General features: G+C 50.4%; 1 protein-coding gene across 1 annotated transcript; it reads right to left on the minus strand.

Annotated features, from left to right (window-relative positions):
* Nucleotides 1-9,490: 9,490 nt before the first annotated feature.
* On the minus strand, nt 9,491-11,130 carry LOC120695279 (WAS/WASL-interacting protein family member 1-like). The gene is made up of 2 exons (XM_039978567.1): nt 11,006-11,130; nt 9,491-10,118 (listed from the first exon to the last, which is right to left on the minus strand). Exons 1-2 carry the CDS (start codon nt 11,128-11,130, stop codon nt 9,491-9,493), a joined length of 753 nt encoding a protein of 250 aa, XP_039834501.1.
* Between the last annotated feature and the right edge of the window lie 3,608 nt (nt 11,131-14,738).

The raw sequence follows: 14,738 nt of genomic DNA on the forward strand, positions 1-14,738 counted from the left end.
TCTTAGGAGAGAACCTGCAAAACAACTTAACGGCAACACCGTAAGTACATTTCGTACTTGCAAGACTTATCCACAATACTATACATTTGGTGGATGCAAGAGGCTAGTCAAGTTTTAACATTGGTATATAAAAATGCGAGCATAGTTGTCAAGTGAATAAGCAAAAGATATGGCATCTAATATTTCTATATCAAGCACCAATACAATTGTATAAGTAAAGTGATCATGTAATTATGAGCTCAATATTCCATAAGCCCTTCACGAAACTCTACGTTAAAGTCAAAGTACAAGAGCGTGCTCAATGTCCGAGAGCGCGGCTATTGCAATAGATTATAAACCCTGCAGGGGTGTACAACTTTTCCCACACGACACGAGACCATAGGCCATACGACCCGTCGATCCGTAAACAATGATTCACGTGTCAACCGTTGGCATACCCATCCCCAACGCTGAGACGAACGGCCGGGATGGACAGGTGCAACGGAACCTTCGACTACACCCCATCACAAACCGCGCCGAATCCGTTCAGTGAAGGGTGCGTGTATGGTACTTAGCTTACCATCCCATTATAAAGCATGTGGCTTGTACGGAAAAGTGCTCAAGTATCAAAGCGATGACGCATCTGTCCTTAACCAACTCAAGCAAGTCTAAACCATTTGGATTCCACTTCCAACATGGCCCTACCACACTTGCTCAAGACTCGATCCATCATTCATATCTTGCTCATATTTTAATCTTTCTCATCTACTCAAGTATATTTAAGAAAACACACTATAGCTCGCGAGTGATGGTGACCTTGCCATCTCTCGACTTCTACCGTAAGCTAAGCATGGCTAAGCAAATTAATTTGAGAAGTCTAAGCATACATACTTTACCTAGTATAAGTTGTTCTAGAGCTATAAGGGAAACATGCCGAGCGGGTTCTACACAAATCACATGACTAGATACTTAGATAGGGTTAACCCATGCACAAGCAATACTTTATAATAGCAAATTAAGGATTCAAAAGTAAGGTTTGAGATACATAGGTGCCTGCCTTGGTACTCTGCAACCACGACACTCCGGAACATCATCCTCTAAGAAAGTAGAAAATGCATGAATTAGAAAGAATGCCAATGCATATGCTTATGATGAATTAGAAAAGATGTCATGAATGCATATGCTTATGAGATGCAATGATTTATGAGAGGTAAAAGCTAACATGATTCAAGGTCATAAAGGAATCAATTCAAAGAGGTAAATAAGGCCACACAAACATTACATAGGGTGGATATACAAAACAATTACTCACACATTTGCACACACATTTTACAAGACAAGTTGTAACATGACGATACTATAAAACTAGTTATGGTATTACTAGTCATCATATAAATTAAGAGTAAGTAACTCATTTCAATGTCAAGCATCAACCATAGGAGTAGTTAATGATTGCTATCAACATGGAGTGCAAGAGACTAGAGTATGCTCATACAAGTTAGGAATATTGTTATAGCTAAATTTAGACAATTCAAGAATTAATGGGTAACTCTAGCAACATCACATTTTAGTTAAGGCAAGATCATCATTATAAAGAAGGGAAGCTAGCAAATCATGTTCTATCTAATTAAGGTGACATCATTACTATAAGTTATTTCATGGAGGTTACTAACCACAAAAGCATATCATATTTATTTTTAGTTATCGGAGAACGGTTGATAGCTCACATGAGCACAAGTGATTCACTAGGCATTTTGCAAGTAGATTAATCCTAGAACAACATATTCAAATTTGTATCCTCCTACAAACATCTAATGAAAGCTAGTATTTACAACAACATATCATGGCCATAGGTAATTAACAAGAGTGGTTTATGATTTTAGAAAGAGCATCATAAACTAATTAACCATGCATTCAACTTAGGGAACAAGCTCTTAATTAATAAATTAGAAACTACAAGAGTATATAACTATTTTCATAGGTGTTATTAATTTTAGATAGTAGATAAAGGTTGAGTAAAGTAAACAAAACTGGATTTACAATTTTAGAGGTACATATGTATTTATTGTGCATCATACTATTTAACTAGTGTTAAGCAAATATAGATTAAACTGTACCAATCTATAAGCAATTCATGCAAAACAACATATCTAATGGATAGTACACATCATAAGGAAGCTAGCAAAATTGGTTTCATAATTTTTGGACTAGCAGAGAATTAATTATGCAATTAACAAGGTAAACACATATTTAATTAAACTAGAAAATAATATAATTATTTTGGGAGCAAACATATTTTTAAAAGGTAGAGGACATCAATACGAAACCAACAAAATTTGTTTCACATCAATCGGAGTTATATTCAATTTTATATGAATTATGCAAGACGATGCATGCTTATGCACTTAAACAAATAGGGCTGCTATTGCGCTACTACATTACCGAGGACCGTCCGGTCCGGAAGGGCCGACCGTCCGCAGTACAAGCCCGAGATGAGTTCCAGAAACACATCGGTTCTGTGTGGAAATGGGAAGTGAACTGCGGACCATCCGGGGGTGAATGGCGGACTGTCTGCCGTAGAAAATTCTGGGGACGTGTTTTTGTGCAGAGGCTCGGTGTTGGAGGCCACGACTCGCGGACTGTCCGGCCGTAGGTCGCGGACCGTCCACTCGTCGGCCGAGGTTCACCGGCGAGGTCGCCGGCGGCAGCTCGGCATCGGTTTTGAGTGCGGTTTGTTTCTATAGGTTTCTAAAGACATGGGAAATTTATTTTAGTTAGAAGATTTAACATGCATGGAGTTTCTAAAGCTCTAGGTCATCAATGGTGAAGGACCATGAATGGGCTAGAGAGCTCGATTTAGGGCAAAGGAAGGGAGATGATTGGCAAGGGGAGCTCACCGGCGACGAGTAGAGCACGAGCAAGGGGCCACTTGTTGGAATAGAGCGGTGTCGGTGTAGATCGGGTCGAATTCATCCTTGAGGGCTTGGGGAAGATGAAGAAGAAGTTTGAGGATGTCCTTCCCCTTGGTCTCCGGCGAGGAAGAGGTGGCCGAGGTGGTGGAGGAGCTCGTCGGCGTCGTCCTTCTCTAGTCCTCCGTTGATCTCCGGCGAGGGTGGGTTGGATTTGGTGAGAGGGTGTGAGTTCTTCCTCCATGGCTTGGTTGGGGGAAGAGAAAGGAGAGGAGATGGGTGTTCTGTGGGGAGGAGAGCCAACGAGAAGGGGAGGGGGCGCTGGTGGTGGTGGGGCACAAGTGGGGCCGATGAGGATACATGGCACCGCTTCTCTATGCAGGCGACACACAGGCATGGGCCTCTCGCGGACCTTCCGCGGTAGAGGAGCTGACCGTCCGAGGGGAGGGTAACGTTACAGGCTGGTTCTGTATAAAAATTTCTTCCTTTACTTCAACTCCCAAAACTGATCTTCCAAGCCTCCAAAAATTCCACCAATTTTTGTGTTGATACTAGAAATCAAAAGCAACCCATTTTGCTTGGAATTGGTAGAAAAACTATTGTGGATTTGAAATCAAAATTCTTCCCGAAATGCTATTTTTGGGTTTCCGGCTAAGCTGTTTGGCTTCAAGATGGTTTCCTAAAATCCGGGAAAAATCACCTAAATTCAAGTTTTTCAAAGTAGTATTTTATCAAAGTATTTCCCAATATAAGTCATATAATAAAAATGCAATTTTCTTCACAAAGCATGAGTTCAAGATGCATTAATAATTCAAAATTAAATTCAAATGCATTCAAATGAAGTACAAAATTTTTATAACACTAACAAGAATGCTCATGATGCAATGCTTAACATGATAATTACATTTGGGTCGTTACACTGCACGCGGCCACCTGCTCGGCCAGAGCTTCGCTTCTTCTATGCAGTCCGCCCAGAAATGAGTGAGGGAGGGATCCAAGCTTTGGAAAATCACACCATTGCGATGCTTCCACAGCTGCCAGCATATGAGGAGAATAAAGCAGTTGTAGTACTTCTCCGGCACAGTGTCCGGACGAGGGACACACCACAGATGCCTCATGCTGCACCCCGCTGTGTCGACATGAAGCGATGTCCAAACACTAGAAGAGAATGGGCATCTAAAGAGCAGATGGTCACAGTCTTCCACGCCGGCCCGGCATACTTCACAGGTTGCGTCCTGCACCACATTCTTCTTCAGGAGATTTACTCGACACTGTATGCGTTCTTGCACGAGTAGCCAAGCAAAGAACTGGACCTTCGGGGGAGCTCTGTTCCCCCAGACGAAAGCGTGGAAGTCGCATGGTGGCGCCCCTGCCGCCACCATGGATAGCTGATAGGCAGGTCCAGCGTGAAGCACCCCCTCGGCATCGCAGAGTGGCGAGCTTCTGCGATCGTCACCGGGGCGGAGCCGCACCCGAGTCAGAATTTGGCGGAGCTGCTCCAACTCTGCGGCCGCCCGAGCAGTGAGGCGCGGAACCAGGTAGCGTTCGAGGCCGCCTTCCACAGCCATGGAGACCGTGATGTCTTTGGAGGTGGTGTGTGTGTATAGCAGTGGGAAGAGATCCTTCAGTGTTCCCATAGAGAGCCAGCGGTCCTCCCAAAATGCCGTAGAGAGCCCATTCCGCACCTCACAAGTTGTGACAGCCCGATACATTGGCAGCAGGGAGGCAAGATCACGCTAGTGTGCGCCCACGACCTCGCCATCCATTGTGACCAGGTTGATCTTGGCGCGCACCCATTGCCCCCAAACCGAGTCACCTGGGGTCTGAAGTTGGTGTAGGAGCTTCAGCAACAAGCACTTGTTCTGCATGGCCAGGTCCTTGATCCCAAGGCCGCCCTGTTCCTTTTGTTGGCAAGCCTTCCCCCAGGCGACGAGGCACTGAGCACCACTAACTTTCTCGTCGCCGGCCCAGAGGAAACTACGCCGCCGTAAGTCCAACGCGTCGAGGACGCCTTGGGGAAGAAGCAGGGCAGACATAGCATGCACCAGCTGACTGTCCATAACAGAGTTCACAAGAACTATCCTCCCCATTGGGTTCAAGAGCGTAGCCTGCCAGCCACTCAGATACTTATCTAATTTGCAGATCAGTGGAGCAAAGGCAGACAGCGGTAGCTTCGTGTTGGATAGCGGCAGCCGCAGGTAGGTTTGGGGGAACGCCCCTTGCTTGCAACCAAGGATTTGAATCAATTCCTCCGTCAGACCAGCCGAGACATGCATAGGAACCATAGTGCTCTTGTTGTAGTTGATTTTGAGCCCAGTTGCGGCCGCAAAGCTGTCCAACAGGTTCTTCAGGTTTGTTACATCGTGGGCGTGCGCACGCACCAGCAGAAGGGTGTCGTCCGCATACTGTATAACCGGGCACGGCAGACTGGGTTCGGCGGGGTGGTGCACAGTCCCAGATTGCTTGATAAGCTGCTGCAGAATGTCGGCGACTAGAAGGAACAGGTAGGGCGATAAGGGGTCGCCCTGCCGCAGCCCGCGCTTGCAGGAGAACCACGGCCCGGGCATTCCGTTAACCAGGACAGCAGACTTGGACGTAGTGAGAATGTTACTGATCCAGCTGCGCCAAGTTGGGGGAAACCTCTCACGGCAAGCACCCTGTCCAAACTCCCCCAATCCACCGAGTCGAACGCCTTGGCGAAGTCCAGTTTGAGCACCAATGTGGGGATCTTCCGACGGTGGCAGTTGGACTAGCTCCACCGCATATATGAAATTTTCTGAGATGGAGCGCCCTTTGATGAAGCCCGTTTGATCAGGATCGATGAGGTTGGGGATCTCGACTTGGAGGCGCGTGGTCAGCATCTTCGCCACAATCTTGAGAGAGCAATTTTGCATGCAGATAGGTCGATAATCCCCGGGTTTCAGAGCTGCTTGGTGTTTTGGCAGCATGACGATGTATGCACGGTTGAGGCGTTCCAGGCCTGCAGTTCCCGCCTGAAAAGCTTCAGCGAAGGCCATTACCGTGGGCGCGGCGACGTGCCAGGCTGCAGGCGTAGAAGCCCGGGCCAAAGCCATCCGGGCCGGGGGAGCTGTTGCGGTTCATGGCGCGCACGGCCATGCGCGCCTCGCCTTCAGTGAACGGGGCAGTCATGGCTGCCGCGTTCGGTCGGGCAGCGTCGCGGTAGAGGCCGTCCAGGTTGAACGACCAGGCGGTGTCCTCGGCGACGCCAAGGAGGCCCCGGAGATACGCCGTGAGGGCGCGCATTTTGGCATCATGAGCGGTCACCACAACCCCGCCGAACTCCACGCCGTGGATCTGGTTGCGGCGCAACCGCCCGCAGGCATGCGCGTGGAAGAACACGGTGTTGGCGTCCCCCTCGTGAAGCGCATAGAATTTGCCGCGCTGTTTCCAGTACGCGTCTCGTTCTCGAATGGAGAGCGCCAGACGCTCCCGACACTCATGGCGCAGAACCAGTTCTCCTGCGGACAAGTTGCGTGCTTCCTCAAGGATGTCAAACATGTAAATAACAAACTTGCAATTTTGGTGGAGAGTTGGAGGAGCACGCATGCGCTTGGCCCAAACCTTTGCCGCGCACCGAACTGCTTTCAGCGAGCCAACCAGCGCGCCAGCTGCATCGTCAGAGACACCTTCATGCCAGGCCGGGAGCACAGACGGGAGGAAGTCCTGGTGATGGAGCCAGGCATTCTCGAAGCGGAACAGGTTGGGTTTCGGGATGGAGGTGGAAATGGTGAGCAGAATGGGCGTGTGATCAGAGGTTGGTTTTGGAGCTAACACGAGTGTAGAGTTGGGGAAAGCAGTGCTCATCTCAGCGTTGAAGAAAAAGCGATCAAGTCGCGCAAGGGTCGGACAGTCGCGGTGGTTTGACCAGGTGAACAACTTGTCTAGCAGGGGGATGTCAATAAGTCCCAGCTTGTGGATGGAGTCATTGAAGGCGTCAGCGAGCCGAGTGTCAACGGACCCACTGCTGTTGTCACTCGCACCCCTGGTAAGGTTGAAATCCCTGGCGATAACCCAGTTCCCCGAAATTTGGGCGGCAATCTCCTCCAGGTCGAGCAGGAAAGCCAGCGTGTCCCGGTGATCTGACGGCGCGTACACGTTCGTGACGGTGAACGCGGCGCCAGACGTGGTGGAGGTGAACGCCAGGGAGAGAATGTGTTTTCGAGCAATGAAGGAGTGCAAAAGGACTGCCCGAAAATCCAAGGCAGTGAGGATTCCACCACGGGATCCAGACGCGTCGACGCAACGGAAGAGCGAGAGGTTTGGCGGGAGGAACGCACGAGCTCTGCGTTCGTCCACGGCGTGTAGTTTGGTTTCCTGTAGGCAAACGATGTCTAGCTTAAGCGACTGGATTAGATCGCGCACGACCTTACATTTGTCAGCATCACCCAGACCACGCACGTTCCAGGAGAGAACGGAAAGCTTAACAGTTTTAGCATTCATCAGCACACTAAACACACCAGGATAGCATTGCAGTTAAGACCGCAGCCAAGCCGCCATGGCAGCAGGCTAGGACACTAACAGAACCACAGACTAATAACGAGGACAGGTAACTAGTAAAAGCAACGACACGACTCGCTAAAGAGGGGCTAGAGCTGCGAAGCCTAAGCAGCCCAGCACAACAGACAGCAACGACAGGCGAACTAGTGCTATCGCTAACAGGGAAGGGCAAAGCGATCCGCACGACGGTACCCTTGAGTTCAATCATGTGGCATCGTGGAGCGCCTTGTCGAGAGCAGCAGCAGTCTCGTGGGTGACGGCAAGAACACTGTCAAGAGCACGCGCATAAGCTGCGCCCAGCCCAACAGCCTCAGCCAGCTTCTTGAGGTCGGCAGCACCAATGGGTTGCTTGGTCTTGTGCATGAGATTCTTCTTGGCGACGTGCGTTTTCACAGGCTTGGAGCACATGGCCAAGCTTTCCTTGAGGGCCTTCAGTTGGGTGGCCTTGGCGGTGGAGTGGACGAACGCCCCGTTGGTTTTGGCGGCTAGGCGGGAACTGTTCCTCGTTCCCACCACCTGGGTATCTTTTGCTTTGCGAGTGTGCCTTTCAGCAACAGCACGCAGGGGGCGGTGATGGCAGGGTGGGCGAAGGCGGTGGCACTGCAGGTGGAAGCGGTGCAGGCAGCGAGCAGTAGGCAGCAGAGCGGTGCGAGGACGCAGGGGATGGGGGCGGCGCAAGTGGTGTGGTGGTGTCCTGGTGCCAGGTGAGCAGGAGCGCAGGCGTCGCAGAGAGGGCGGGCGTGTGGCGCCGGTGAAGCAGCAGTGACGGCCAGGCGTAGGATGATCGGGAAAGCAGGGAGCCGCGGCATGGGGTAGGCGTTCACGAACCCAAAGCAGAGGATAGCGGCACCAAAGAAGGCAGCAGGGTGGAGGGGGTCGGCTTGGGCTGGCGCAGGTGGGGCAGGTGGGGGTGCCGGCCCAAAATGCGGCGGCTGCGGGAGGAAGTCGGCCCAGCTCCCCCCTGCGGAGCGCAGGAGGCCCAAAGAAGGGGATCCAAGCCCCCATTCCGTCGAACTGGTCCGCCCTGGGCCAGATTTCCATGGCATTCAGGCGTACGACAGCTCCACGACCGCTGCGAGGGTGGATGCCGATGCGGTACGGCACCCGGGGCATCACCAGGGTTAAAAAAACCGGCCAGAACCGGTCCGGTTACCGCGGTTACCGGTCTTACCGGCCCGGACCGGTTCCGGTATGGGGCGGTTAGAAACCGGCCCAAATTCAAATTTTAAATTTGAATTCCAAAAAATGGAAAAATCCCAAAAAATTCCTAAAAATACTTCAAGGTGCGACGAATCTAATGGTGTCATTTTCTCAAAAATTCGTTCATTTAGTATAGTTTGCGGAGATTTGAAGTTAAATCAAAAAAGAAAAAGAAAAAAATGGGCCGGCCCATTAAGGCCCACCAGTCAAACCGGCCGGTAAACCGGTAAAACCGGTCGGTAAACCGGTCAAACTGGCCGGTAAACCGGTAGCACGGGAGCTTTTGAATTTGGATTTGAATTCAAACCGGTAAAACAAGCCGGTAAACTGGTAAAACCGGCCGGCAAACCGGTCAAACCGGCCGGTAAACCGGTCGGAACCGGTTGTACGGGAGCTTTTGAATTTATTTGAATTTGGATTTGAATTCAACTGGTTTCCACCGGTTACCGGTCCAACCGGTCCGGTAAACCGGAACCGGTGGCCGGTGGTTTGGGTTAACCGGTCGGGAAAAAAACCTTGGGCATCACCAGCTCGATGACGAAGCGGAGGGAGGAGCGGTCGTTCCCGGTGAGGCACTCCGGATCGATTTCCATAATCGAACCAATGCAGCTAAAAAACGGCGCGCTCCTTGCCTTCGTCCCAGTGCTCCTCCGGGAAGTCCCAGACGTGCACCAGAGCCAACCAATCGGGCACGCGGATGAAGCGGTTGTCGGTCTCCTCCTGGCGCTCGAGGCGGACCGTGGTGCCGTTGTAGGTGATGGGCTGCAAACCCATTGCCACTTCGCGTCCGAACGCGGAGCAGAAACGCAGGAGCATGATCCCGCGCGAGGAGGGAATGAGCTGGTATCTGAGATCCGGCGCCACGCTGAAGAGGGCCGCACGGATCAGCGCGTGGGATTGGCGGCGCCAAGCAGAGGCTCGAGGTAGACGAACGCCGTTTGGGACGCCTTCTCCCAATCCCCTTCCTCCACCCAGACCTCGACGTACTCAGGGCCATCGTCAAGGTCGTCACTTTCCATGGACTCTTCTTCCGTGGAGTCCACCTCGGCACCGGCATCCCGCGGCGCCAGAGGAGGCGGGGGGTTGGGGGCCCCGCCGGTAGCCGTAGTCGCCCCAGGCAAGGCCACCGGCGCGGAGAGAGGCGAGGGCGGCGAACGCGAGCTGGAGGCCCCAGAGCCGGTGGGGCTCGAGGCAGCAGCGGTGGAGCTCGCGCTGGAGGAGGGGCGCACCATGTGGATGTCTCGGGCCTTAGGGATCAAGCGGACATCACGCACCGGGGCAGGACCCGCGCCCAGGATCCCTTTCCCTTTATCGCAGGGCTCAGCAAACAGATCACCCAGGAAGTAGACGTCGTCGTCACCAGGTGGGATCACCACTCCAGTGGGAATGGCGGGGGCGGAGCTGGAGGAGGCATACATGTTGAGTGGGTCGAAGGACGTGGTGAAGGGTGGGAGGTTCAGGGGGGTGGGTGGCGGCGTGGGTGTGGCGGACGGCGGCGGCGAGGCACGGGGGCTGAAAGGCACAGCATGGATGGGAACGCGGGTTGCAGGCAGTGGAACAGTGGGGCGGCGTCGCGGGGAGGGGTTTGCACGCGAGGGAGCACCATGGTGCAGGCGTAGCTACGGTGGCCGGAGCCGCGGCAGATGCGGCACCGGACGGGGTCCCTGCAGTCCTTGACCCGGTGGTCAAGGGAGAGGCAGCGGAAGCAGCCTGGGTGTTGCGCAGGAAAGGGGGTTGGGCGGCGGGGGGAGGGTTTGGGCGGGAGGGCGGGCGAGAGGAGGGCCTGGAGGTAGGGTTTCGTGTGCGAGGGCGGCGGGGGAGTGAAGGCTGAGGTGACCGTCTGCACGACGTCGCCCCAGGTGGTGGGGCACAGCAGGTGTTTGGGGAGCAGTAAAGAGCGTAGCGGAGATCTTTTGGGCAGCGTTGGAGGTCTGAGTCTGACTTTGTTCTCGCGCCAGGCTGTCTGCCCGTTTGCTTTCGGCGCTGCCGGCCTCGGAAAACGTAGCATGGGTAGGGGCATTAAAGGCTTCTTCTTCCCCAAGCGCCCCAGCCATGGAGAGAGCCGAAGCTTCGACAGCGTGAACTCCAAACTTGAACTGATTGAACTCAAGGGAACCACGCACGGCTACAAAGTTAGCTACATTTTGGTTGGCAACCCTAGCGCGGAACACACCTGGGCAAACCTCGCAAGCGCGCAGAACGTGTGGAGGCGCAGTCAGATGAAACGAGAGCACACAAGAGACGTAGGCAGAGTTGAAACGCCGAGCACGGAAAGGCGGCGTGATCCAGATGAAAGCAGGGGAGGGGGTGGGGGGGAAGACACCTGGGAAGACAGTAGAATGCAGGTCACTCAGGACGAGCTCCTGGAACTGCACTCCTGGCCTGGGCACGGACAGCACCTTGACGACACGAGCAACGTCGGCTTCGGCCGCGAGAGGCGGGGCGGTGCGCGGCGCCGGAGTGGGGCGGCGCAGTCGAGCTCGGGGGAGGGGAGGTGGGTCGCCGCGGGGGGCGGGGTCGCCATGGTCGCCCGTATCGCGAGAGGCGATAGGCGCCATCAGTTAAACTGAATATTCCTGAACCAGAAAATTGTAGTGCATTTTCCTCCGAATTCTTCTACTTAACTGCAACATCTCCAAAAAGCAAAGTTGTATATTTGACCATTATCTACAACTTTTATTTCAGGCACATTTGCTAATGTAGCCTCTAACCCTTCCAAAAACTGGTCTAAACAGTTGAGGTCCGAGCTGTTTTTCTGAACATTCAGCTGAGTTCATTCAAACTACCTCCGTTTGAATTCAAATTTTACTATCTTGTTAAATTTTTTCTGAAAAATGACATATTTGCATAGATCATTCAACCAGCTTTGAAGTGGAGTACTTTTCATCCAAAGTTATCACATGCAATGACACTTTATTTGGCCTCAAAGTTGACCCTTACCACTGAAATTCAGACTGAAATATTCGAAGTGTTGAGCTGTTTCAGCATCTCTTTTCCAAATCTGATCCCTTCAAATAAACTCGTATAATCTTCAGAATACTTCAACTTTAGCTCCATTGCAAAGTATGTACGTTAGCTCCATTGCAAATTATGTACGTTGTACTACATTTCCATACCAATCCTTGGTTGACTTGTTTAGCAAAATTTCATATAATAAGCTGTTAAACATGGCTACTTAGCCATCTTTGTCGTTTCATATGACTCCATATATTCAAACTCTTTCTCCTTGAATTTGAATTCGAAACATCAAACTTGAGTGTACTTGGTCAAAATAAGCTTTGTGAAACTTCAGAGAGTGTGGTATACAAACTTTTCAAACTTTTCAAATTTGGGCAATGTTTGACCAAATTTGACCAAGTTTGACCTCTTCTCCTTACTTTCCCTTTTCTTTTCTACTTTTCATATCCTTAAGCTTAGTTACCTAGGGTTAAAATCTGCTCATCAAAAGGTGGGTTGTCACAGATACGGTGAGGACCACAAGTACAAGAGATAGCGTCACTCTGTCGACGATAGGCATGAATACCGATCTCATACCAATCTCGTGACGAAGAAAGCCCGATCTGCGAAAAGACGATCAACAGAGAGCACGACAGTCTAGGTCGGCCATTGTTGACGCTCAATAACGACTCATTTTGAGCGTTAATTTGAGCTAAAATTCATGAGAATTCAAATCTCATGCCTTCAAACTTTAATTTATCCAAAATGGGCTAATTCCGCGTTTCTACTTTGAAATATTGCTATATTGGAATTTGGGTGGAAATGCAGGTAAAACACGCTCCAAGTCCCAAGCTACAAAGCCCGACCACTCCGAACACACCGGTGGCCACTGCAGCTCTCACGTGCCGAGCCCAAGTCATCAGCTCCTGCATGGACGCACAATGGACGAGCGTCGAAATTAGTGGTAGGAGTTATTGCTAACAATTTTCACAAAGTGTTGGGTGCATATTTGTGTGCAGGTTCGTTATGCTTGGAAATGAGAAGAAAGCACAGCCCATAAGCAAGGTGACACATCATCGATCAGAGACAACATATTCTCGACGAATCAGGCGCGTTCACGTGGATCCATGGCTAGCAAATCGACTAAAGAAGAGCCCACTCACCAGGAACCGGCATGGGGACCCACTTGGCAGCCTATAGACCAAAGGGGGGGGTTGGTTGGCCACTTTTTTCGATCGGCTGACCAAAGGTTGACGCCTCTGGCCCCCCAACTTCCACGTGGAGCTCGCTCATTGGATGCTGAAGTCGGTGCAGGGAGGCTCGGGCTCCATCTCACAGCTGAAGACCCCATGTACCCCTTCTATAAATAGTAGAGGAGGGGGTGAGAATAGAACACACCACACCACACAACACATTCACTCTCCTCTTGAGTTTCCACTTCTTCACTTGAGCTTTAGGCTCATTCTTGAGGTAGTGCTCCATAGGGAGATATGGAAAGAGTGAGGGGAAGTCGGGGAGGTGCCGACACCCCAGTGTTCTTCTCCGCTTGTACCTCGACGGATACTTATCAATCATAATAAGTGTTCATGTTTTCTTATGTTCTTCAGAAATAGAGTTTAAGTTCTAGTTCTAGTTCCTACTGTTTACTGGATTGAGTATTCACTAGAGTAGTGAATGACCCTAACCTAAAACTACTGATAATCCAAAATTATATTATTATTATTTCAATCTTAGCCAGAGATGTAAATAATTGTGCCAATTTCCACTTGTATATTTGTAAATATCTTGAAATGTGACATCGTGTTACTTGTATATTTGTAGATATATTATTATAGCTTCCTCTTCCATCCACTAAAGCACCAATAAAAAAAAATTTAGGCACACCCCATTTGTGCTTCCCATAGAGATGAATTTACATGGTACGCCCCAATTTATCCACCCAGGATTCCAACATCATCAAAATCAAGGGCTCGCATATCTTCCTAGGAGGCTCCGACGGCTGAAGTTGCTTGAATCATCCCGCAGGCTTCAACACTCCTCACACAGGCCACCGCTCCCCCGCCACGCGCCACCCTCTCCCGTGCTCTCCGTCCATCTGCCCTGGGTTTGATTCCCATTCTCCTCTCTGTTCTTATTTTCTCTCCCTCTCTTTTCTCTTCTTTTCTCCACCAAATCTACCGCTCCTCCTGGCCGGCAGGTGGCGGCTCGTTGCCGGCGAGAGCGAACGGTGGCGCCTAGACGGGAGACTGCAGGGGCTCTGATGGGAACGTGGTCCGATCTTCCAAGTAGAGGTACATTCGATTGGTGGAGTATGTGACGTTGGCGATCCGGGCTTCTAATCATATTGTTTACACAAAAATCCCACCGTAGGGGACTCTCAGGCTCCACGTACGCTAGGGCCGGGGAGATATGCTTTGCTACGACGTACCGAACTCAACTGGCGCGCGTACGGTGCGCTAGGCGTGCCAGTCGATTTGACCTGCAACTGACAAGGAAGGTAGACATTAAAGATGGATGAAGGATGCCGATGGCTTCCTTGTTTGAAACACCCGAGGAAAATAAAAGAAGTGGAACGAAATAAATTTTACCAAGAGACCATGAAGAAGGTTGCGGCCTACATATCGCTTATGATGTCATGATGGGAAGACATGGATGTCATATATATGTACCATACCACATCCAATAAGTCTAATATCAATCGTTTGATATAATAAACACTTACTCCGATCCATGCCTACAAATCGTATATAATACTTTTGCAGGCTCGCTGGTTGCTTTCCATCTACAGCCAAAACTTGAAAAAGTCCTCGTATTGGACTTCTTGGATTGGCCAAAGAGTAAATACAAAGAATTCACAGACATCCTAGAATTGTGATTGAATTTCTTATCTTCCCTATATACATCGTCGTAATTTCTCCACAGAAATATACATATGTAAATTAACTTCTCATTTCTTTTTTTTCTTTAAACAGGGCTTACCGGTTCTATATTTATAAAGAAGGAGCTGATCCCAAGAACATAACAAAGCAAATTACTATGCACACGAGGTGCCCGTGACACAAGCAACCTAAAGGTTTCGTGTACTGTGGGTACTATATATGTGAGCATATGATGGTGCAAGGAAGATACACTGCTGATCCCGAACATGTAAGAGGCTACTCTTTATTAGGGAGATGTATATATGATTATTTTTTT

The sequence above is a fragment of the Panicum virgatum genome, chromosome 2K (genome assembly GCF_016808335.1).
Source record: "Panicum virgatum strain AP13 chromosome 2K, P.virgatum_v5, whole genome shotgun sequence".
Taxonomy (NCBI): domain Eukaryota; kingdom Viridiplantae; phylum Streptophyta; class Magnoliopsida; order Poales; family Poaceae; genus Panicum; species Panicum virgatum.

Excerpts from the sequence above, each read along its gene's own strand:
- LOC120695279 (XM_039978567.1), bottom strand. The coding sequence starts at position 11,130 with ATGGCGACCCCGCCCCCCGCGGCGACCCACCTCCCCTCCCCCGAGCTC. Across the intron at positions 10,119-11,005 it reads ACGTTGCTCGTGTCGTCAAG|CCCCCGTGCCTCGCCGCCGC; the intron begins GTGCTGTCCGTG and ends TGTGCCTTTCAG.